At 39.1% G+C, this 24,934-nt stretch overlaps 1 protein-coding gene across 4 annotated transcripts; it reads left to right on the forward strand.

Moving 5' to 3' along the window:
- The first annotated feature begins 9,291 nt into the window (after positions 1 to 9,291).
- Positions 9,292 to 24,534, forward strand: pmt (phosphoethanolamine methyltransferase). 4 transcript variants are annotated; one of them, XM_072673595.1, is made up of 12 exons: positions 9,292 to 9,356; positions 11,652 to 11,832; positions 14,611 to 14,766; positions 16,987 to 17,123; positions 18,217 to 18,374; positions 19,164 to 19,358; positions 21,555 to 21,644; positions 21,731 to 21,820; positions 22,371 to 22,493; positions 22,824 to 22,955; positions 23,966 to 24,082; positions 24,186 to 24,534. In XM_072673595.1, the coding sequence occupies exons 1-12, from the start codon at positions 9,329 to 9,331 to the stop codon at positions 24,294 to 24,296; spliced, it is 1,518 nt and encodes a 505-aa protein (XP_072529696.1). In that variant the 5' UTR covers positions 9,292 to 9,328; the 3' UTR covers positions 24,297 to 24,534. The 4 variants fall into 4 exon arrangements, with proteins under 4 accessions (XP_072529696.1, XP_072529700.1, XP_072529698.1 ...); XM_072673599.1 differs by lacking the exon at positions 9,292 to 9,356 and adding an exon at positions 9,567 to 9,694; XM_072673597.1 differs by lacking the exon at positions 9,292 to 9,356 and adding an exon at positions 9,610 to 9,694 and having other exon boundaries at positions 11,655 to 11,832.
- The last annotated feature ends 400 nt before the right edge of the window (positions 24,535 to 24,934 follow it).

The raw sequence follows: 24,934 nt of genomic DNA on the forward strand, positions 1-24,934 counted from the left end.
ATCTGACCATCTTATTTATTAATTGCTCTCATTTAATATTTATATACTGTATAGTGAGATGGCCAAGCTAGCCACTTGTAATAGGTTTTATTACAGTTTTTCTCACTGCCCACCTGCTCAGATACAGCTCTTATTTTGGAACATTCCCTACATTTTCACAAGCTCCACAAGTAGCTTTTTTATTCCTGCCTTCGTACCAACATATTTGTGTGATTTTACCACTTCTATCCATTTCAGATGTGTATGAAAACTGGGTAAAACTTTTCAAAAGTTCATGCATTCCGTGGAACAGCCTGTTGTCTGAGCCAATACCACATTCACACCACATTGCCAAATTTGTTATACTGGAGGTACTGTTGCTGGCTTCTTATTCCAGCAATCCTTAATGATGCAGCAGTTATATGCTGGAGCCTGTCCAGGTGAAGGAACGTAGTCTACCAGTCTGGTCTCAAAAGTAAATCATGCATATGTTACTAAAAGGCCATTTCAGGACTAAGTTCAGGAAATTTGATCCTCATACAGATCACTTTGTCCAATGAAAAACATGTGTCTCCAATATTTACAGTGGCCCCAACCTGGAAAACAATCTTTCGCTTTCGTTCCACTCCGTGGATTCAGCTTTCACTTTTGTTCCACTCTGTGGATTTAGCCTGGCACATCATGAGTAGCAGACATGTGAGCATATGGGCATGACTCTTGTAAACAAAGATGTTACTGAACCCAGTTTAAAAAAAGAGGAAGAAGAGGAAGAAGATTTGTAGTATTGTGAACAACTCAGCTTAAAGTGCTTCTTTTTTTTTTAATGAGAGAAAAAAGCAGTTACAGGGTATTTAAAGTACATTACATATGCATCACAGTGCCCTGCAGAACAAATGACACACTTGCTAACAAAACAGAGCTTTTTGACATCACTTTGCTTGTACTGTTTGATCTCAGCATGGCACATGAACACAATACTCTACAAGACCGGTTAGAATGTCTTATTGATTTAAACTGTGGATTTTCAGTGGAATTTCTGTTTAATCTGTGGATTCTCTGACAATAGAGTTTGGGGTGCCACAAGGCTATGTTCTAGGACCACTGCCAATTTCTTTATGCTTCTGACCACGCTTCTGCACTTATGTAGATTGTTGTAGATTGCAGTTTCAGCAATTAGACCATGGGAGAATGCTTTCAATGTCTAGTGAACACTCCTAGCATAAGACTGCTTTTTTGTGCACACAGCTGGGTTCCTTAAATTGCACTGTGCAAATGTTGTAGCACACCCGACCCATTGCACCTCCTGCTGGGATTGCATGTGTGTTGATTAAATAGGTATATCACTTGGTGACAGTGTTACTGCTTATTTCCAGATCATTTGCAGTCAGTTTAATAAGATCAGATCAGGCAGTAGTAAGCATGATAAGACGTGCTGTATCTACAACAATAAATCTACAGGAACCAGTTCATTTCTATAGATCAAATGAATCTTGAAAAGGAAAGGCTCAGTTGATCCTTTAAGATCCATTGGCATTATAGAATTAGAATAATGTGCAAACAGTCCTTGTTATCAAGACTAATTTGAGCAGTGTAGTCTCTAGGTGGTTGTAGGGGCTTTCTGCTGACAGACAAGCACTATGAGCCACTGCAGCAGACATTTTTGCTCTGGTGCACTTGCAGTCTTCATTTGCATGTGTCTGCATGGACTGTGAGGCTGCGAAGTGTCCCATTTTTCATTCTGGTGTTCAAAGAGGTGCTGAGGAGTAACCTCTATGTGCCTATTGGCACGGACCACACCGGTATGGACTTAGCAGCAGCCATTTACGCGAAATCTGTTGAGATACAGGTCATTTTTTATTAATTTAACTCATCATTGAACTGCATTGTGCTCGTCATCTACATTGAACCAAAAAAACAAAGATTTTACTTTGTATTACTGACATTGAAGACAATTTCTTAAATTTGGCAAAGTCTGGGTTATGTTGCATTCACGTCCAGGCTTATGCTGGCTTTAACCCAAACTGTTTTTTAAGCGATTTCATTGTCACAGACAAATTTCCAATGTCGGCATAAAATCACAGTCTTCCTAGAGTCGCAGTGAGCATCACTATCTGATCTCTGACCTTAAGACCCTACAGCAAATAGTGAGTGCAAGATAATTGTCCATCATGGACATTTACATCACACACGGCATCTACAAAGCCACCAGGACGATTGTGGACGACTCCCCACTAGTTCTCACTACTGTCGTCTGGCAGAAGATACTGGAGCATCCAAGCTGTCACTGCCAGACTCAGCAACAGCTTCTACCTCCAAGCTGTCAGTCTTCTCAACACACAAGAACTGATCTGAGACCCCCTCTTAACCTTACACACACTCACACAACGCAGACTCACGCACACATACTTCATACACACTCATTTACATCTCTATTGATGTTCCCACCATGTATATACTATACATGTAAATACTGTATTGCAAAAGAACCGTGCTCCTGTACCTCAGTAACTGCTGTGTTCATGCATGTTATAAGCTGACTGCTTATGTCACAGCACGTTATATACATCTGCACTTTATCCCCAAGCTATACATTCAGTACTGAGCGCTGTGTCAGAATTGCACTGTCCTGTCTGCTTACTGTGTCTAATGTCTGTTGTATTTATCATATTTATCATATTATTTTGATTCCATGTTTGCACATTTATGTTTGCATGTTGTGAATTTGATTCATGGTGCACCACAGTCCTGGAGGAACATAATTTCACTCCACTTCCTTCTTGTACTCAAATGGAATGACAATAAATAATTATAATTACAATTATAATTAATTGTTTGGTGTGCAGTTTCAATAAAATGGTTTAAACTCTCTTATATGTTTCTCATCCCTTTTCCCCAAAACGTGGAGTGCACAGTACTCATGCTTTCACTTCATTCAGTTTCTATGTGTACTTTACACTACAGTGTATAATTTGTATGTCACAGAAGATGGTCCCAAATGCATGCTTTTAACATAGTGATCTTATCTGATGCAATAGTGTGGTGAAGTGGAGACCACCAGACCACCAGTAACTCTTTTGGAATGGGCCTAGTATAAGGTTTATATAAGCAGTATTTTCACCATGCTTCTGCTTCTGCTTGAATATTTGAAAGAATAATCTACTTTTTATTCTGTACTGCTTGGTAATTGGTTGGATTGATCTCCCGTCTAAATTGTTGAGATTTTTGCTTCCCAAAAAGTATTTGACAGACAGCACTGCAGAGCTTAAGCTGTTTTGGTCACATGGTGCAATGAGTAACATGTTCATAATGCGTTAGTAGGTATTGCTGCCTATGTTTTACAGGATTTGTACTACTTTTGTGCTAACTCTAGGCCCCATTTTAAATACGGTTTCTCTTATTGTGACTGAATCTGGGTGTTCAGATATTGTCATATAATAGTGTGTGTGTGTATGTGTGTGTGTGTTTGTGTGTGTGTGTGTGTGTGCGTGTGTCCTGGTGCTGTCATGTGCCTTCTCTATTTTTCAGACCATTTGAAAGTAAGCTACAATCTGCATTTTGTGACCATTTCATGATAAATGGTCCTAAAGGACAATAACATTATTACTGGATGTGCCTTTTGAAATGTTAACATAGGTGATCCAGAAAGTTATTATATAATATAATTTAAAAAATCAATTGCTGTTAAATGAATGTCATTTGTTTTGTTTGGTTTGTTAGAGGCCTACGTGCTCTGTCCTGGACCATGGACCTGGCTGGCAAAGATTTGTATGTTAAATATATTCACAATATTCAAATATGCTTAACTACTGTGTAATGAAGTTCCTTACTCATCTCTTCATCGTCTTTCTAGACCAGCAGGCCTAAAAAAGTTTGGCCTAGTCTGAGCCTCCGCCACACTTGACCCAGATTGCCACACTGCCCTTGGTCATATTATCTCATACGGAAGTGCATTATCTCCAAATGATTATATGGCAATGTGAACTTTGCCTGTTTTTTATTGAATAGAAAATTTAGATTTCATGCATCTGGCACTGGCTGAATAACATTACTTCAGAGCAGCTACAGGAACCCTATAGCTTTATTGAATTACAACCAGTGTTGGAGCTGCACTTTTGGTTCTTTACAGACTCTTCTGTAGCATTCTTCTACAGGGGCAGTGTGGGTCAAGAGTGGCGGAAGCTCAGAGAAATGAACTTCATTACACAGTAGTTAAGTATATTTGTAAAAAAGAGATGAAGAGGGAACACCATTCCAGATAGTCTTTTATCCACCTTTATTTGTAAGAGTGTAGCTGTTTTTTGTTTTGGGTAGAGACCAGTGTCACTCAGACGTGTGTAAAGCTGTGAGTCTGTTATTTCAAGTAAACCATAGTAAAAAGCTGCAGTAGAGACTATCTGTGGATGATGCATTCTTATTTTCTTTGCTGATCAGCATAAACTTAAATAAACTGCTTATTCTTTGCACAAACACATGCATTTAGATGTGGCAGTGAAATAGCTTTTCTGTCTCTTGCGGTCTTGTTTTTGCTGAAGTATATTGTTTGGGTGATGAAGTGCCCTGCGACTCTATGAAGGACACCAATAAACCTGCACACATTAGTTTATGCTGCTGCTTATGGGCCAATATTGTGTGTGTGTGTGTGTGTGTGTGTGTGTGTGTGTGTGTATGTGTGTGTGTGTATGTTGTGCACATAAACACAGCATCTGTGCGAGCTTTCATGCATGCTTGTAAATGTGTAAGTAAACATAGCGGCTTAGCGGCAGCCCTTTTGTCTGCTGGACCACTTAAAGCCCCGTCTTTTTTACATTATATAAAGGTAAACTTTAAAGATGCCACAAATTCACACGTTTCGTTTACAAAAGTGAGTCATTCACTAAAACCATCCACAGGAACCAAAAGTGGTTCTTTTATGACATTGCTTCAAAAAACATTTTGGAAATCTTGACCACACTTGACTTGGAACCTGTTATATACAGTGGAGAAAAAGTATTTAGTCAGCCACTGATTGTGCAAGTTCTCCTACAACAATCCAGGAAATCACATTGTAGTATTTGTAAAGAATTTATTTGAAAATTATGGTGGAAAAATAAGTATTTGGTCAATAACAAAAGTCAATACTTTGTAACATAACCTTTGTTGGCAATAACAGAGCTGGCTCAAATGTTTCCTGTAGGTTTTTTTTGCACATGCTGTAGCTGGTATTTTGGCCCATTCCTCCATGCAGATCTCCTCTAATGCAATGATGTTTTGGGGCTGTTGCTGGGCAACACAGACTTTAAACTTCCTCCACAAATTTGAGGTCTTGAGTTGACTGGCTAGGCCACTCCAGGACCTTGAAATGCTTTTTACAGAGCCACCTCTTCGTTGCCCGAGTGGTGTGGGATCATTGTCATGCTGGAAGACCCAGCCACATTCCATCTTCAATGCTCTCACTGATGGAAGGAGGTTTCACCAGTGACTGACTTAATACTTTTTTTGCCCCACTGTATAAGTGTAGGCCTAGATATCATAACCTAAATATTAAGAGTGATTTTCATAAAAATGGCAAAAAAAAAAACAAAAAAACAACAAAAAACAATGGTACAGAAGAAGACATTTTTTCACATGTTTGCAGTGGACTGAAAAACAAAGTTTATTTTACTTGAATCAATTTTGTACCTCAACAGGCCAATTAAAACACACAAACAGTAATTGTGAAGATTTTACTGATATGGATCTGAAGGATCCCAGGTATCAATCTTCTTCATCTAAATTAGATATAAAGATAGATGAATGATGGATAGAACTGAAATTCATTATTTAAAACGTTGTTTAAAAGGTTGTTTAAAAAGTTGTTGTTTATTTCAGTGTGGACGGTATCTCTGATCTGAAAGCAAAGCTTTGTTTTAACCAGAAACTCTGCTGCCATCTAGTGCCCTCAAATGGAATGTCAAGGGAATCTCATGGAATGGCATTTAGAGTAATTTATTTGGTTGCTAATGTACGTTCAGTTTGCCAGTGTGCCAAGAGCAAGTATAAAAACCTTCACTGTAATTCAGTAGAGTGTATCTTGGACCTAAGTGTAGATTTAATTAATTAGATTTGGGAAAGATGAAACAGTTATTGGAAATGGGCTCCCTATTAGGAAAGTATAGAAAGTTCAGGTCCTGGCTTCTTTGCTAAGGGCTGTTACAGCAAAATGCATGCTGCAAATGACAATGTACAATAAAAACAGGTTGTTCAGGGAGGAAAAAACATGATATGCCTTTGTTTCCCTTTTAGTCTCCACTGGCTCCCTGGTAATAGAACAGCAGCTGTCCATTTACTTTGTATTAAATAAATAAGGAAAAATAAAGATACACTGTTTAGAAAGTTAGTAGTCACCCAATTATTTTTCTGCAAATACAAGCCCAAAACTCTCAACATGCTCAAACCACACCCTGGTTGCCCTTAAGGTAATGCAGTTTGAGAGACGTTTTGGGTTTGTATTTATGAAAAAATTGGAGGCTATTGACTTCTATTTATTAGCAACAACTCATAGCCCAGCACGAAACTAAAAAGCAAAAACTGGACACCAAGCTTTACTGATTGTCTGAGTGACCAGATGTCCATAGTGCAAATTGGATATTAAAATGCAGTCCTTTCCACTTCTGAATATGACTCACATGATTTAGATTATTGACAGAGGGGGTGTGCTGTTGTACATGCTGATCTACTGCTATTCACTGGTGGAAAATGCAGATTAGGTCACCATAACCGTGACACTGGACTTTGTACGTGCAGTGTTGGAACCCTGTCAAATGTTAAAACGACAGAGTTATCAGTGTGTCCTGAGTTGTACATTATACTTCCATCAAGGTTACTGTGTCCGACCAGGGACACCTGCCCAAAATGACTACTTCAAGGCAACAGTGGTGCAGATAAGCAGGCAGATGTGTTCGGAGTGGGTTGGTTTATACTGAAGGCCCACTTCTTACATCACCACTCTACACTCTGTCATCAGACTCTGTGGCCTCATTTGTACAACATACAATTGCAATCAAAATGATTCAATCCCAATTGGAAATAAGTTTTTTGGCAAAGGACATAGGAACAATTTGAATATCTTAACACAGTTAAGTTCTCCAAATTCAACACTAAATTCCACTTTTAATTACATCTGCAGTCTCAGAATTATTCAACCACTTCATGACAAGCGTCTTTAGTTTTTGGTAGAGACCCTTTTGCTGTTATGACCTGCTGCAAATGTGATGCATACCCAGACATCAGCTTCTTTGAGCATTGCTGAGGAATCTTTGCCCAGTCCCAATGGGTAGTGGCCTCTAGTTCACATTCTTGGGTTTGTGTGCTGCAACTATAGTTTTCAATGGGTTTTCTATGGGATTCAAGTCAAGTGACTATGATGGCCACTCCAAAATCTTCCAGGACTTCTTCTGAAACCAAGTCAAGGTAAACTTTTAGGTATGCTTAGTATGCTTAGGGTCATTGTCCTGTTGGAAGGCCCAATGATGCCCAAAAACTTCTGGTTCCTTTTCCTTGATGAAAGTTTGTATGTCTTCCTAATAAATCTAAATTACATTAGGGGTGATAATCATGTAACCATAATTATAATAATTATAATAATAATTATGATTGTAACTGTGTAAGATAATTAACCATGCTTATTGCCACTTTACAGGACCAGTTGGTAAACTGCAGGCTCACTACTAGGTTATTACTATGTAGTGCCGTGTATATAAAGCCTATGGTTTAGACTTAGTGGTTTTCAACTCTAGTCCTAGTCTCCACTGTGCTGAATAGTTTCAACTATTCTCTGGTTCAACGTGCCAGATCAAGCTCTGGAAGGGCTTAATTGTTATTTGATGAGCTGGATCAAATACGTTGGGGCAGGGAATAGCTGGAAGTATTCAGAGTACTGGGTTGCCAAGACTAGGAACAAAAAAACACTAGTTTAGACTTGATATTGGACAAGAGAAGCTGTAGGGTCACTAGATAAAAGCAAATAAAGTGTTATGTTATAAATACGTCAACAGTCAAGTGGAGCAGGATTCAGAAATTATTTTTCAGACAAAGAACTTGAAATTGAAAGATCAGAACTGGACAGCATTTATCTTGTTAGCTCCATTCTGATTCCTTTCTCTTGTTTTCCCTCATGATCTCAGTGGCATTTTCATGCCATTGCCGCGCTGAGTTTGTTAATTATTAGTAATAAATTAATAAAAACGTGAAAGTAAGGCATGTTAAAGTGAGTAAAACAGTAAGAAAACATCTTCTAAACCTTCCTGCCTGAGCAAAACATTTAGTAGTATGCACACGGGTCACAGACAAATGTGGTTGTAATACGTAGCATATTGTTGCTGTCCACTGAAAAGCATGTACCTCCAAAATAAAAGAAAAAAAATACAGGAGAAGGCAAAATGTTAATGAAAGTCAGTGTAGTCACTCTTCACTCTTGGTCTATTCCTTCTGAAGTAACTACACAGTGCACAGAGTTCAAACAATGGAGACAAATGAAAATGGTCGTCAAGTAAAAGGTTACATCTTTGCAATATTATCAATATAACAATCCAGTTTCTGTGCAAGATCAAGAAAAATGGTTCTTCGAGCAATGCTATTGAAGAACCACTTTTGGTTCCATAAAGAACCATGTCTGTAATACAGATGTGTGAAACCAAGTTTCTGCAAGGTTATCATTCACACATCTCATTAAAAAAGGTAAAGGTGCACGTATTTGTCACTGTACACTGTACAGCGAAATGTGTCCTCCGCATTTAACCCATCTGGTAGTGAACACACACTCACATGTGTTAGGGGCAGTGAGTACAGACACACACCCAGAGTGGCGGGCAGCCAACTCCAGCGCCCGGGGAGCAGAGAGGGTAAAGGGCCTTGCTCAAGGGCCCAACAGTGGCAGCTTGCCGAGCCCGGGAATCGAACCCACAACCCTGTTATCAATATCCCGGCGCTCTAACCGCTGAGCCACCACTGCCCTTTAACTCTATTGTGTCTCTTAAAGAACCATTTGTAACACCTTTATTTATGGTGTACTCCATGTTTACAGATAATATTGTGTCATTTAGTGTCAAAAACGCATCAGAAAGTCTATTCGGCCTGCAATTTGCATGGTGCTAACCGGTGTCTATTATTTTGCTACTTATTAACCTCATTGCTCCAAAACTGGCCAACATGTCATAGCTGATCAACTTCATTTAAAATAAAGGAGGTGGCTTTTTGTCTGAACTGCCACTTTAACTATTATAAGCCACTCTGCAGCTCTGACCACTGGCTCTGCTCTGATGTCCAGGTCACAGTTTCAGCAGCTGCATGAGGCAACATTGCGCAACCCTGCCACAGCAGCCAAAAGCCGGGCATGGGGGCGGAGTCAGCAAGACCTGGAGGTACAATCTATTACAACTGAGGACTTTTATTATATGATAACTCATATTATTCACTGCTATTTTAAGATGTAGCGCTCTGTCGAAACGGCTATTATCCATATCCTCAACACGGCGTCCTGCGTCTTGATTTTCTCCTTAACCAATCAAATAGCGCGTTGATCGGCTTATATGCGCTCAGCTCCGCCCACGTTCACACGCCGCTCCCAGGCTGAAGCCTCGCGAGCCAAGGTGTACGACAAGTGGCGAAGGAGGGGGGCCCGCTACGAGCTCGTGCTGCAGAAGCAGAGAGGAGTGCAGGGAAATCCCGCTCCACCTCATCACGCGCCACACATCGGACGGTCAGGAAGGCTATTCTTTAACATGATTATTCATGGATAGCTCCCTTCTCTCCCCTCCCCTCCCCTCCCCTTGCGTGCGCGCCTCCACATGGTCAAGCTCGCGCCCCTGCATGCTAGGACCGTGCATTAGTATTTAAAGGGAGACACGCTGGCAGGGTTCAGTATGATCATTACAGTAACGGGATATTTACCCTGACGCCTAGTTTAATGAAAGGCATTAGACGCCTCTGACTGCTTGGTTTGATAAGATTTGCTAACTTGTTAATATTAATTAATATTGTTTGTATCATTTCTGAACGTTCTCGTCACTAATTATGGACAAAGGTAAGAAGATTCCCACCAGGATAACTTTTGCTTGTACGATCAGGTGGTCTTGAGGGGCACATTGTATTTGGCAAGAATGGAAACAGAGCACAGAGCTGTGAAACTCACCTACAGAAGCAGAATGCTTTGATTGACAGCTGTGCTTTTCAATGGTTTGTCATGATTCATCATGACTGCAGCAGCTCACAGGGACACGGGGACAATGGTAGTTAGAATGGTTCAGCTCTTGGCAAAGCTTACTGGCTGGTGCAACATGTGGGTGTTGGAGTGGGTACCTGAAAAACTGTATTATAGAATTGAATGGTAATTATAGATCTAGTGTAGGTTTATTATGTAGAATTGGCATGTAAACACTAAGAGTTATCAGGTTACTCTTGTTTTCTCTTGTTGGTAAAAACTTTGTTTGCTTACTGCTGTGTTAGTGTGCTACAGGCTAAAGAGAGTGGACCATAATGCATAGTACACATAGATTTGTATTGATCATTTATCAGAAAGGGTAATATTACTAAATATTATTACCATATTATTAAAATGGTACTAAACTGTGCCTTGATGGGTCTCATTACCATTAGGGAACATAATTGCACCATGTTCCTTTGCAGTTGCAGTTTTTAGTTTGCACCTATTTGGACTCCAAAGTAATTATTTGAATTAATTTACTTTACGAAGTGTAAAGCCTCTATGTTTGGAGAAAGAGAATGTAGTGTTCCTTTAAGACCCATTTAAAGTACATGACTAAAACTGAACCACCTTAACATTTACATTTACATTTACATTTACGGCATTTAGCAGACGCTCTTATCCAGAGCGACTTACAAAGTGCTTTGCTATTTACCCAAGAAAAGCCTTAGCTAGTTAGAATAGGCTAATACCTTAAGGACCAGGTTGTACCTTGATGTTTGTACCATTATGAACAAAATGCACTTGTAGAGTATAATGTATTTATTCATTGTTAAAGTGCCAGTTTTCACTTCAAAAGGATTTTGTAATTACCAAAGATGGGGCTTTCCTCTCTGATATTTTCCCCAATTTAGTCATTTCCAATTCCCACTCACCAGCTAGGATTCCCCCGTCATACAATTCTACCAGTGCCAGGAAGATGAAGTCGAGCGTGTGCTTCCCCCAAGTCACATAAAGCCAGCCAATCTCATTGGACAGGACACAACACGCTTGGAGGAGAACATTAACTGCCAGTTCTCTTACATCAGCTAACAGATGTCCACACTGACTAGCATCACACTGATTTATGGAGCGAGGGCCATCCTAATTTTGCTGTCTTGGACTCCGAGCCAAGATCTACTACAAGTGATCTACTGATAATAGGACCAATGTTTAGATGAATGTGGCACTCTGAACTGAGCTGAAAAAAGAACAGAACGTGTATTTTAATGTATATTATAAACAGTGAGACAGCTCTTTGTATGTAGTTATTAGAGCCAGTAGAGTGAGACCTTCATAACTTCGCTTTGGAGAGAGGAATATCGACTGCTTGATTAATATATTTCCCACACAAAATAGGTTTCTACAAACTCTAATAAAAGATTGTGCAATTCATAAATCGCCCTGCTTTGTAAGCTCCAACATAACTGCTCTATCAACATTACACGCCCTGACATGTTATAAACTGTCTCAGTAGGAAAAGAACGGACCAGCATGACTGAGTTCTGGAAAGAACATTCCCAGCAGGCTACAGTAGAGGAGATGATGCTGGACTCCAACGCCCGTGTGTTGACCCAGCACGAGTTACCTGAGATACTGGAGCTGTTGCCCAGCCTGGATGGCATCAATATACTGGAGCTGGGAGCCGGCATTGGGTTAGTGATCTTTTCACAGACATGCACAGGCAGGAGTACAGAAGCAAGTAGTTAATTCTAAATATTTTACATCAGTTTCCCAGCTGACGACACAGTTACTGATCTAGTTTAACCAAAAAGGGCTTTCCAAAATCCAATTCAATTAAACTTAATTCAAACTTATTTATATAGCGCTTTTACAGAGATTCGGGTCCGAGCCTCTTTTGAACAAGCTAGTGGCAACAGTGGCAAGGAAAAACTCCCTCAGATCGAGAGGAAGAAACCTTGAAGACTCAAAAGGGGAACCCATCCTCCTCTGGTCGACACTGAATAATAACAATAACAAGCAAAAAATTAATAAAAACAACAATAAAACAAAACTGAATTAAGAGGAAAATGGCAAATGTGCCGTCAAGCCATAAAAGATGAAAATGTGAGTGAGATGAAAAAATCCATGCAGATAAACAGTCAGAATCATAGTCATGCAGTGAGGTGAGGATGAATTGATGGAAGGCCCCAGAGCAGGACAGCGGGCAGAAGGGTAGTGGAGAGCCATGTCTGGTGGTACCAGGATGGAACAGTTGGAACTGAACATCTCAGTACATGAGAAAGAGACAGAAAGAAAACAGAAAGGAGGGAAAACACACAGGATTAGGAGGACAGCAGCAAAATCTTATGGGAAGTTTTTACAGCGGGATGGGATCCAATGGGTAGGCAAGAGCAGCCAACCACAAACGGACTTGCGGAAGTGGCAAGCAGACAGCAGGGGGCATCTCAGCACATAGGGGAGAGAAAAGAAAAGAGAGAAGTGAAGAAGTGTTTAGGAGTTTGAGTTGGCTGATGTATGAACTGTAAATGAAGTAGATTAGAGAGACTGCAGTACTGATCAGAGACCTGTGAACTGAGCAGTAGAGCAGTACAGTCCAACCATGTTAGTATGCATACATCATGCTACATCAGCGAGGATAACAGTACAGTGCATTGGAGAGCTTGTGGAAAAAGGTAGGTTATAATGTACATTTCAACACAGAGAGAGGTTCTCTTCTCTACTGTATTTTATGTTCTTTGTTGTGGTAACTACAAATCTACTTGCACTGATCAGTAGAGTTTATGTTTATGTTCGTCCCTTATTACAAAAAAAGGTTTATTTAGTGTTTCTTCCAAACACTTGGATTGTTAGCTCATACTGTAGCTTATATCCCATTCTGTAGACCTGTACTCCACAGTCCAAATTTAACAGGCTTTCTCAGCTAGACTAGCGTAATCATGCTGCAATCACCAGTGCTAATCAGATTAATGGTGCTTTCTATTATGTAACAGTATGGAGCTTTAGAGTGGACTGTATTAGGTGTCACAGTAATAAACGCATATTGTGTGTAATTACACAGAATAAATATGACATGTCTGTGTGAGTTTAAGTAATACTGAAATATGTTTTTTATTAGTCCAGTTTTAGGAGGATGATGGCTGTGGCTCCTTTAGACTGCCATAGCATACAGTGAACTGGACTGAGAGTCACTGACTTTTACAAATGATGAATTTTAGTACATTACAGGAAGTGTAACCGTTTAGAATAAACATTTCAAATGTGATTAATATTTAATTACATTCATATATAGAGAATTACATTTTCTGTATCATTATCTTCACTGTTTATGCAGTTTATTTATTTAGTTTTTAACATATTTTTGATAGGGTTGACGTCAGGACTTTGGGATTCCATAGCCACCTCTGATGTGTTTTTGGAGTCGTCCTGTTGAAACCTAATTGTGTCAAAATTGTAACCATCTAGCCATCTTATGATTTAAGGATATGCTAAAGACTTCTGACATAGTCCTCCTTCTTAATTATTCTATCCCCTTTGTGCAACATACTAATTCCACCAGCAACAAAACAGTCCCAAAACATGATGCTACCACCACCATGCTTAACAGCTCATGCAGTGTTCTTAGGGTTAAATGCCTTACTCCTCCAAACATACCTCTGGTCATTATTGCATAATAACTTAATTTTTGCCTCATTGACTGTAGACAGTGGCACTGGAGTTTTAGCAGCTCATGTTAGGCCCATGTCGTGGTGGTTTTTGGGTTGTTCTTTACCATCTAAACTTTCCTCTCGTGTGCACTTTTTTCATTCATTTACATTTACAGAACTTATCATTTTGCCATGTGATTCCATGGTGAGTGTAAGCTTGCTACCACAACAGTAAGCCTATTTACTAAAAGTTGTAATGCAATGTGGGTGCTTATTGGTTGCTTTTATGACTAATAACAGACATGCACTATTATGTTTATAAGGAACATGGTGATGAAACCAGTGCATGGTCGATATTTAGCAAATCAGACCTTTAGGCAGGACATGGACTTTGCCACTTGAATGAGAACACTCAAATCGGTAATCTGTTTGTGTAAATTCTGTGGTCACAAAATGGCTTGGTAGTATATTAACATCCTCTGGCACACAACAGTTATGGGTAAAAGGTGATCAGCAGATCACTGTTTTATAATACGACCATTGTAGTAGAGTCCAACACAGTTGCATGAAGATTTAAACCTGTAGAGATTTAAATATTCAACACATTAGGTCTGTTAGTACTTTCTGTTTCTTAATATCTTGTGAAATATTACATGAATTAAAAACAATATGAAGAAATGTGGACTCCTAACTACTAGTCAAAGTGCTGTAATGGTTAACATGAAATAAATGTTCCTCAAAAAGAGGACCTAAGTGGAGCATAATGATAACAGTGGGATGCTCTTTACATTTACATAAATAATTACTGAACTTTGACCTTCCCAGGCGCTACACATGTCATCTCATCGGCAAGGCCCGTCATGTGACGGCTGTGGACTTCATGGAGAACTTTGTGGAGAAGAACAGAAAAGAAAACAGTCACCTTGGCAACGCAGACTTTATCCAAGCTGATGTCACACAGCTGGAGCTGTCTGAAAACAGGTGGGTTGAGAGCTGAAGAAAGGCAGTTCACAGGTGCCTCTGATCCTGTAATACATGTAGTTCCACTGGCACTAATAATGAATCAATGGCGAATGAGCACACAAATGCTATTACTCCCAGTGCTGTACAAATGTAAATTTGGTCTGTGTCAATCAGCATTTTATCAGCCTTATGATCCATAATAATGATTGATAGCTCAATCGGATAGGTTTATGTCCATGTATACACTTCATTCAGAATACATTAGGCCAATTAAGGCTTTTCATCATACAATCTATTTGACTGAACACACTGAGAAATCCTGTGAATAGTCTGTTAAATAGAAAAGTAATAGCCATGGAAACGCTTGTGTTGCATTTCCTTCAGTATACTGCTGTGGAGCAGTGGAACGATGTCCATCCAATACTTTGGGGATAAGTTGAGAGTTGGGGATGAGGTGCGGTGGTCACCATCCAACATCCTGATCTCACCAAAAACGGTTTTGTCGCTAAATGCAATCAAATCCTCACAGCAATGCTCCAAAATCTAGTAGAAAGCCCTTGCTTGACAGTAGAAACAGTTACTCCAAACAAAAGCAAAATAAGCTCTTTTTTTAATGCCCTTGATTTCACAAGAAACAGTAGTTGAGCAGGTATCCCAATACGTTTGTCCATATAGTGTATTTTCAATCTACATTTTCCCAATCATTACTAAGGTATTAAAACTAGCAGCAGTTACTATGACATCAACCTCAAAGTTAAATTGTATTTACATTCATTGTGCATCTTCTTCATCTGTATCGTCTGCTTTAGTTTGCCTTTTTTTGTCAAGATCTTATTACAGGCATTTCTATACAAACTGGTGTGGCTATTCTTTGGTAATAGAAGTTTGTACTTAACACTTTTTGGCAGTCCATATGCTGTTTCAGACAAAAAAGCATTTCTTATTGCATGTTAAATTACAGAGTGGGGTCGCTGAGTGCTGAGGTACACTTGCTGTTAGAGCTGCAAAGGGGTGCTAACTCCATATTAATGCCAATGGAAATAGAATGGCTTATGTTATAAAAGTTCCTGTAGGTGTTATGTGCTGTCCCAATACTTCTTATATACTCTTCATATAATGTAATGCGAACATTTACAGTCTGTCATAAAATAAAATAAAATGGAATCTAAAATGTAAAGTCATAATTAGCAAGGAAGAAGCTTTTTTTTTTTTTTTTACAATTATTACAGTTATTAAAATGTGCCAAAGACTTTTCTCAGTCCTAGTGTGAAGAAATATTCTAGTGGTTTTCAGAAAAGTTACTCCTTAAAGGGTTTTAGACAGGATTTAAAAAGCATTTCTGATACTGATTATGTCTTTGATACTGATAATGATTTTGTCTTTTAATCAACATCTGCACCTTAAATACCATCTGTGCTGTAATATCACATAATCACACTTTGACATGAGGGAAACATGATTTCCCAATGCTGTCATTACATTTACAATCACATTTAAGACATTTAACAGATGCTCTTATCCAGAGTGACTTACAGAAGTGCTTTGCTATTTACTCAGTAAATATCCTTAGCTAGTTTGTACAGGCTAGGATCCAAAAGATAACTCTAAGCTTAGATGCTACTAAATACAAAAGGTATTATGGGGACCACAATACTTTAAAATACACTTCGCCCAAGTACTCTTAGAAGAAATGGGTCTTGTCTGTGTTTGAAGGCAGCAAGCAGACACCCATGGGGTAGTTCGTTCCACCACTTTGGTGCCAGGACAGAAACATGTCTGGATGCTTGTCTTCCGTGGATCTTAAAGGATAATGGGTTAAACCGAGCTGTGCTTGAAGATTGAAGGGATCTTGGTACAGATCGGGTTCTGAGCATTGCCCTCAAGTATGGGGGGCTGGTCCATTCTTGGCTTTGTAGGCCAGCATTAGGGTTTTCTTACGTTTTTGTGTTTGTGCCACAAACCACTATTTTGAGTAAGCAAACATGCTAAAGTAGTAGAATGAAACTTTATACTTTGGTTGGCTTTTATTGTTATTGTTATGATTAAACCCATCAGAAATAAGTTCTACGTCAGGGGTGGGCAATTCCATCCCTGGAGCACTTGTTTTGTGCATATCCTGCTTTACTGTGAATTACTAGGTTTAGGTCTGTAGAGCAGAAGGATGTAGGAGTGTGGAAGATGTAGTAATTAAACGCAAAAGTGGATTGTGTTTGAATAAGTGTCTTTTTTCCCTCACAGTTTTGACCTGATCTTCTCTAACTGGCTGTTCATGTATCTGAGTGAAGAGGAGCTGCACTCACTGGCAAAGAAGCTGCTGTCCTGGCTCCGCCCTGGAGGATACCTCTTCTTCAGAGAATCCTGCTTCCACCAATCAGGTTATCCAGAGTGATATATCCAAACAGCCATTCCCAGCCCTGAGGGGACACTTTTTTGTTTTCTATTATACCTTATTTAACTCAGCAACTAAATCCTTAATGAAAGTAAGTTAGAACAATAAAAGTGCAAAAATATACAAATAAAAGAGAAGAAGACTGTAGTATAAGATAGTAGTAGTATTTACACCTCTGTCTTTATTAGTGCTCAGGTGCATCGTATACACTATATGGACAAAAGTATTGGGACACACCCCTTAATCATTGTATTCAGGTGTTTAATTCAGTTCCATTGCCACAGGAGTATAAAATGAAGCCCATAGTCAAACACTTTGCCTTTACCAACATTAGTGAAAGAATAGGTGGTATTAGGAGTTCAATAAATTCCAGCGCCGCAAAGGGGGACCAACTTAATATCAATGCCTATGGTTTTAGAATGTTAAATGTTATTGTGAAATGTTATTTTATGGAAAATGGAATAAAAAATAAAGGTCATGATTAGCAAGGAGGAAATATTATATACTATTATAATATATATATTATATATATATATATATATATATATATATATATAGTTATAGTATAGTATATATATATAGTTATAGTATAAGTTTTGTAATTATTGCAGTTATTACAATGTGGCAAATATCTTTAGAAACCCTAGTGTGAAGAAATATTCTGTGAGCTAATGGTTTTTGGAAAAGTTACTCCATAAAGGGTTTCAGACAGGATTTAAATTAAGCTATTAATAAGCTTAATTGTACAACAGTTTCATTAAATGTAATGCACCTCTTGTGCATAGCTTTAATATGAGGTTAAAAGACTAAGATAATCAGGTTTGTTTCCACTGCTGGACTAGTCCAAAATACAGCGGTATGTGGCTTTCAACCCAACCTGTTTTATTTTAGTTTATATATTTTAGGTTTTGACTTGAAACTGCTATAAACTATGCTAATAATGTCCTATGTCAAAACTCACATGTAACATATTGTTTTAAACACTCCCCCAAAGAAAGTCACACAATTATACATTTGTAAATGAATACCATAAGTTTGTAACATGATTCTTTAGTGTTTCTGCTTTTTATATTTTATAGGAGACTGTAAGAGAGATTTTAACCCCACCCACTACCGCTCGCCAGCTCACTATAACCACCTGATGACTTCTGTGACAATGGAGGAGTCAGGGGAGGGTGGTACACACTCCTATGGGTTTGAGACGGTCCTGTGCAAAACAGTACAGACCTATATCAAGGTAACAGAGGAGTATGTTTTATTTCAATATCATATAACAGCTATAGCTCAGTGTACAAGCTCAGTATTGTCCTTATTGTTTTATCTCATTATTATTCTAAGATAAGATATTTATATAAGATTTCTCATCATGTTTGCATGCATTTGCATGTCTTTACCATGTAACATAGGACAACCTTTATTATGTACTTTTAGCATTCTGTATACTTCCCTTGTCCTAAGGGTCATAAATTACCTGATGACAATCTTATTTACCCTGTGGGTGTACAGCTTTAATGGAAGTATGAACAGAGGCAGTGTTTCACTTTTTTCTAATGTTGGGGTCACTCAGTGGATAAAAGGATTGAATAGAATGATTGACAACACATTTTCATTAAACCATTATTTAATAAATATTGAGAGGTTTTTGGACTACCTGCACATTTCTGCTACAAATTAAAATATCTACTTTTACTTACAAGGCAGTGTCAATTATCAGACAGGTTTTCAAACATTAAAACAAACATGTTTACCTAAGGCAGCATTATGTCAGAATTGCCATTCCTTGCTCCTGGGCTTGATTGACATTGATTGATTGATTGACTGATATTGAAATCAGTATGCTTTCATGGTCTTAATTAGCAGCCCCGAAACCACATTTTATTGAACCTTTGTAAAAGATCCCTGCTCCATTTCTCCTTGCATTAAGATGTTCTCTGTGTTCTTATAGGCTCCCTTTTTCGCTGATGGTGTTGTGGGAATATCTGGTATTACATTAGAATCTCTCTCTCTTGATTTCTCTCATTCGCAGATGAAAAAGAATCAGAACCAGGTGTGCTGGTTGATGCAGAAGGCTCGCCGGGACACAGTCCAGCAGCACCAAGGCGGTTTCAGCACATTCCAGCAGTTTCTGGACAACCAGCAGTACACACGCAGGGGCATCCTGCGCTATGAGAAGATGTTTGGTTCTGGCTTTGTCAGCACTGGGGGACCAAGTACAACCAAGGTCAGGAATTGAGAGAACATGGTGAACATGGTTAGGAGGTCAAGGAAAGGAGAGCTAATTAGGCTATTAGCTATTATCTTACTCAACATGTCTCGTATGTCTCCTTTAACTCGCAAAAACCTACTTAACTTTCAATGGAAGTCAAAGGATTTTATTCCTAGTTCCTAATTTTGGAGCACTGGTCCGTTCGTCATGAAATGTCGATGCAGTGTATAGAACTGTCAGATTCAATATATGTCAAAAAGTTAAATGGTAAAAATGGAGATACAAGATGATAAGGTTTTTGTATGACAGTGGATCATAACATTTAGTATATACCTTGCAAAAGTATTACATTTTTCGAGTTTTAATACCTCACAACCTGGATTTTTTATGGATCATTTGAGAGTTTGCATCATTTCATTTACAGAACGTTGAACTTTTTTTTTTAAATGACAAAAACAACAAACAGGACAAAATAACAGACAACTTCAGTGTGCATAACTATTCACCCCCTAATGCCAGTACTTTGTAGAGCCACCTTTTACAGCAGTTACAGCTGCAGGTCACTTTGGATATGTCTCTGTGAGCTTACTCTGTGAGCTTGCATTCGCATTGAACAGCAATATTCCAGTCTAACCACATATTCTCAATTGGATTAAGGTCTTATTGTGGTCGTATGGATAGATACTCATTCTCTGTTTGGAAAAAACTGCAGCTCTTTCAGGGTTACCTTTGGTCTCTGTGCTGCCTCTCTGATCAATGCCCTCCTTGCCCGGTCTAAGAGTTTTGGTAGGCGGCCCTCTCTTGGCAGCTTTGTTGTGGCATCATGTTCTTTTCATTTGATGCTAATGGATTTGATGGCGCTCCGGGGGATCATCAGAGATTTGGATATTTTATTATAACCCAACCCTGACTTTTACTTCCCTACAACTTTGTCTCTGACTTGTTTGGAGATCTCTTTGATCTTTCATTGGTGCCTCTTGCTGAATGGTGTTGCAGCCTCTGGGCCTTTCAGAAAAGGTGTGCATATACATAGACAGATCATGTGACACTTAAATTGTACACAGGTGGACTTCATTTCACTAAGCATGTGACTTCTGAAGGTAATTGGTTGCACCAGAATTTTTAAGGGCTTCATAGCAAAGGATCTGCACATACATATGCTCACGCCAATTTTCAGTTTTTTTTTATTTCCACAATATTTTGATATATTAATGTTTTGTGAAATTTTGAATCAAATAGAGGATCATCAAATAACTCAGGTTCAACACCAGATGTTCTGTATAAAAAGGTCCCTTAATTTCACAATTAACACAAACAAACCAAAAGCAAACCTGGCAGAATGCTTTCAGCTTCACAATGAGACTTGCTGTTACTCACCACTCACACTGGATCGGGAGAGCCCATAGATCCTGGTAAGAGACAGTCGTCTCAGTAAACCACCGAGCTGGACCTGCAGTTCCACTCAGCCGACTCTCACCAGAAAAAGACGAAACCCTTTATATCTTTAACAAAATGAAGAACTGTGCGTGGACGGGGGCGGGGGCCAACCGCTCCCACCAGGCACCCAAAACCAGTCTTCCCTTAACCCTTAATTCCAGTGGTTGATAGCAGCACCCTCAAGAAAAACAAGTTATAATTGATTATATAAACGTTAGTTTACAGTATTACATAACCCTTGACTTAAAACAGCTGTATAGACCTGTTTCAACAAATTGCCAATACATTATGACCATACTATGATTATGATACTTTTAATATAAGATGAACATGGACATTATACCCACTTATATTCTGATATGTAGACCAAATTAGCATGGTTCTGCAGTGCACCTGCACTGCTTCGTAATGCCTTTCATAGTACAAACACCCTTGCAGCCTATCCAAAGCAGTAGGCCTCTTCCTAGTGGTTACATCCAGTAAGTTGCTCATATGATACAGTGTGTACTAATTGAACGAGTGTACTCTAAGGCGATGTCTGGGCTTCCGCAGGGCAGAATTTATTATTATTTTATTATTTTTCTCATTTCACTTCACCAACTTAGAATATTTTGTGCAGATGCATCACATACAATTCAGATAAAAAAAATTAAATACAGGTTGTAATGTAACAAAATAGGTGAACAGTCAAGGGGCATGAATATGTTTGCCAGGCACTGATGCAGGTTGTGCTAAGTCCAGGTTGTGTCTTCTAATATCTTGATTTCAATTCAGGAGTTTGTTGACCTGCTGAATCTGAGCCCAGGACAGAAGGTCCTTGACGTTGGCTGTGGAATAGGGGGAGGAGATTTCTATATGGCCAAGGTGAGCCACAGGGTCACTGACCAAATGGTCAGCTTAACAGCATCATCAGAGTCCTGGGGTCTTACTTTTGTTTGTTTGAATGACAGAACTTCGGGGTGGAGGTTTTGGGAATGGACCTATCAGCAAACATGGTGGAGATTGCAATGGAGAGGGCAGTACAAGAGAAACTTCCGTCTGTGAGTGACTCTTTTGACATAATGTTCATAATCCAAGGCCATAAATAAGAAGTGCAATGTCTTCTTAGAATTAGAAAATTAGAGAAGTGTTATCCTTACAGAAAAAGGAGCAATTTTCCACCTACCTCTAATGTAGTTATTTAAGATAAGAGTATGAATTCTACATCAAACCCATCTAAAACATCTGCTGCAAAGTGTGTTTTTGTCCACTTTCATAGTTTATGGTGAGTCATACTGTTCCCTAAACACCACAGATGAGTCTGTGCAGTGTAGTTCAAATTTATGGTGATATTTGTTTTCATATTTATGGGAAAGATTTGGGTGATTATTGACTACTAGTGTTTGTTAATAAGGTTAAACTTGTAGCTCCAGCTCTAAACTAAACAGAAAATGTCCTGGCTGTTGGCAGTTATACCTGGTGGAAAATGTTTTAGGGGGTTACCAGTACATTGCTTACCAAGGTTCTGAATGTTTAAGCAAATGATATGAAATAATATGAAATGTTTTTGCACTTTGAGAAAGTGATGTGTGAATGTCCACTCTGCGCCAGGTTCAGTTTGAGGTGTCAGACGCCACCAAGAGAACATTTCCAGAAGGCTCCTTTGATGTGGTGTACAGCAGAGACACCATTCTGCACATCTGCGACAAGCTGGACCTCTTTAGAAAACTCCATGTGAGTCTGTGTGAGCATTAATGCGTTAGCAATACAGCACTTTTTGTGCAAACTGTTAACTTACTTCAGTGCTGTCTCGGTTACACAAAGGTGCCAAGCTAAACAAGAAAAAGAGGCTGCAGTAAATGGCCCAGTTTAAATCCCACAAGAAAAACAGCGAGGGGTCACAGTGCCCTCTTCTGCTCAGATTGTAGATGTGCGTATGGTGAATCTACTTTTACCTTCACATGACTTGAAAGGAAAATGAACAGGAAACGAAGTGAATCGCGTGTGTCAGTGTATTTGTTGTGTGTTTAGCTCTATGTGTGTGTTTGTGTGTATCTGGTATAGTCGTGGCTGAAACCTGGAGGGAAGTTGCTGATCAGTGATTACTGCTGTGGAGAGAAGCCTTGGACTCCTGCCTTCCAGGAGTATGTTAACCAGAGAGGCTACATCCTGTACACACCTCAGAGATATGGCAAGGTGAGGTAACTACTGGAGGTAACCCACATTTGATACACAGCACTGCAGGACATGGACAAAACACTGCTATTGTGATCATATTGTTAGATATTGCAAATCTGCACCACATTAGTTAATCAATAATGTGAGATGGTTAAAGACTGGCCTTGGAGAATCTTAATTCATCCTGGTTAAGATGCATGCAGCACTCTGAAAAAACACTGATGTGATTGGCTGAACTGCTCATTTGTTTAATGCAGTCTGATACAAAATAGCTAGACATAGGATATCAGTATGACAGTTAACAAACAATATATCATGAACCCCTAATGTTTGCATATCCTAATAAACTGACAACACAGAGAGCACGCTTGATCCTAATGTCAGAAACCTTGCTCAAAGATGGATACTTGTTTCCCAGATCCAGAGTACATCCTGCCTTTCTTTTGTCAAAATTATTTACAGCTTAAGATAAGTTAAAAAGTCCATAAGTATAAATATGGAGTTGGTCCCCCTATTTCAGCTAGAACAGCAGGTTTGGAACTCCGCAGTTATTAAGTCAGCAGAGCGTTGCAGACTCTGTGACCTCGCTCTTTAACTTTCTGTGGTCTGCCACTTCACAGTTGAATTGGTGTGGTGCCTAAATACTTTTCAATAATATCACTCAGTTGATCATGTCATTTCAAGGAGGAAAAAAAAACTACAGACTAACTTGTTGCAACCACGTTGAAATTTAGTGAACCACCCATTCTTTCAATAATGTGTGTAAAGGCAGACTGCATGGCTAGGTGCTTAATTTTTTTTTTTTACATCTATGGCAATGGAACTGAATGAAACAGCTGAATCCAGTGATTAAGAGCTGCGCCCAGTGAAACTGCTCAAACTCTGGAAAATCCTGGAATCCTTAACCATGGTAAACAATAAGTGGCAAGAGTGGCAAGAGGTCTGAAGTCTGTACCCAAGTGTTTTCCTCATGCCACAATACTTCCTTTGGGCATACTAACAGTGTGTGTGTTTCTGTATGTGTTTAGTTTTTGGAAGAGGCGGGCTTCACTAATGTGAGAGCAGAAGACAGAACTGCCCAGTTCATTCAGGTGATAAAGGACGAGCTTAAAAGAGCAGAGGAGATTCAAAACGAATTTATACAGGTGACAGATCACACACACACACACACACACAGTAAAGAAGATCATAAGGATGATTATATACAGTTTATCAGTAGTTTATAATAGTTTGTCTCCTTCCCTGTAGGAGTTTTCTCAGGAGGACTATGACGCAATTTTAAATGGCTGGACAGAAAAGCTACAGCGCTGTGAGGCTGGAGATCAGCGGTGGGGTCTGTTCTTTGCCACCAGAAACTGAGAGAGAGAGTGAGAGACACATGTAAAGGGGGGGGCAAGAGAGAAAGAGTAAAAGAAAGACATTGGGGAGAGAGGAAGAGAGATTGAAAGAGAGAGACTGACAGAAACATGACACTACATGATCTGTTTAAAAAGTTGAATAAAGCTAATTCCACAATCAAGCATTCTGTAAATTACGAGACCAGTAGTTCTTTATTTTTATGTATTGTCAAATTCCTTAAATAAAACAATGTTTGTGAGCTGAAGTTGTTTCTGCATGACTTTAACACTCAGAAGTCTCAGAAGTTATTATACTTGTGTACTGTACATTTAGCTAATATTGTATACATACAATTAATGACATTTACGTTCATACATGTAAAAGAATGATTTTAACATGACCCTTATCACATGTTCCTGTGGAAATGTGATTGGTTGTACACAGATCGGTCATTACATCTGTCAAGGGGTGTAATGTATTAGGTAGTAATTGAACATTCAGTTCTTCAAGGTGTTGTGGCATTAGAGTCTGAGCCACTAAAGCATCTCCAAGACATCAGGCAGGTGTTCTGGGGTGTTTCTGGTATGCAGTGATTAGTACCTACTAAAACTGGTCCAAGAAAGGACAACCATAAACCGGCGACAGGGTCATGGGCACCT

Source organism: Salminus brasiliensis, chromosome 2 (genome assembly GCF_030463535.1).
Source record: "Salminus brasiliensis chromosome 2, fSalBra1.hap2, whole genome shotgun sequence".
NCBI lineage: Eukaryota > Metazoa > Chordata > Actinopteri > Characiformes > Bryconidae > Salminus > Salminus brasiliensis.

Bases quoted from the DNA above. Each gene is read 5' to 3' on its own strand.
- pmt (XM_072673595.1), top strand. From the start codon at position 9,329: ATGGGGGCGGAGTCAGCAAGACCTGGAG. The intron at 11,833-14,610 runs GTTAGTGATCTT...TGACCTTCCCAG, and splicing joins GAGCTGGGAGCCGGCATTGG to GCGCTACACATGTCATCTCA. The intron at 22,956-23,965 runs GTGAGGTAACTA...GTATGTGTTTAG, and splicing joins CACCTCAGAGATATGGCAAG to TTTTTGGAAGAGGCGGGCTT.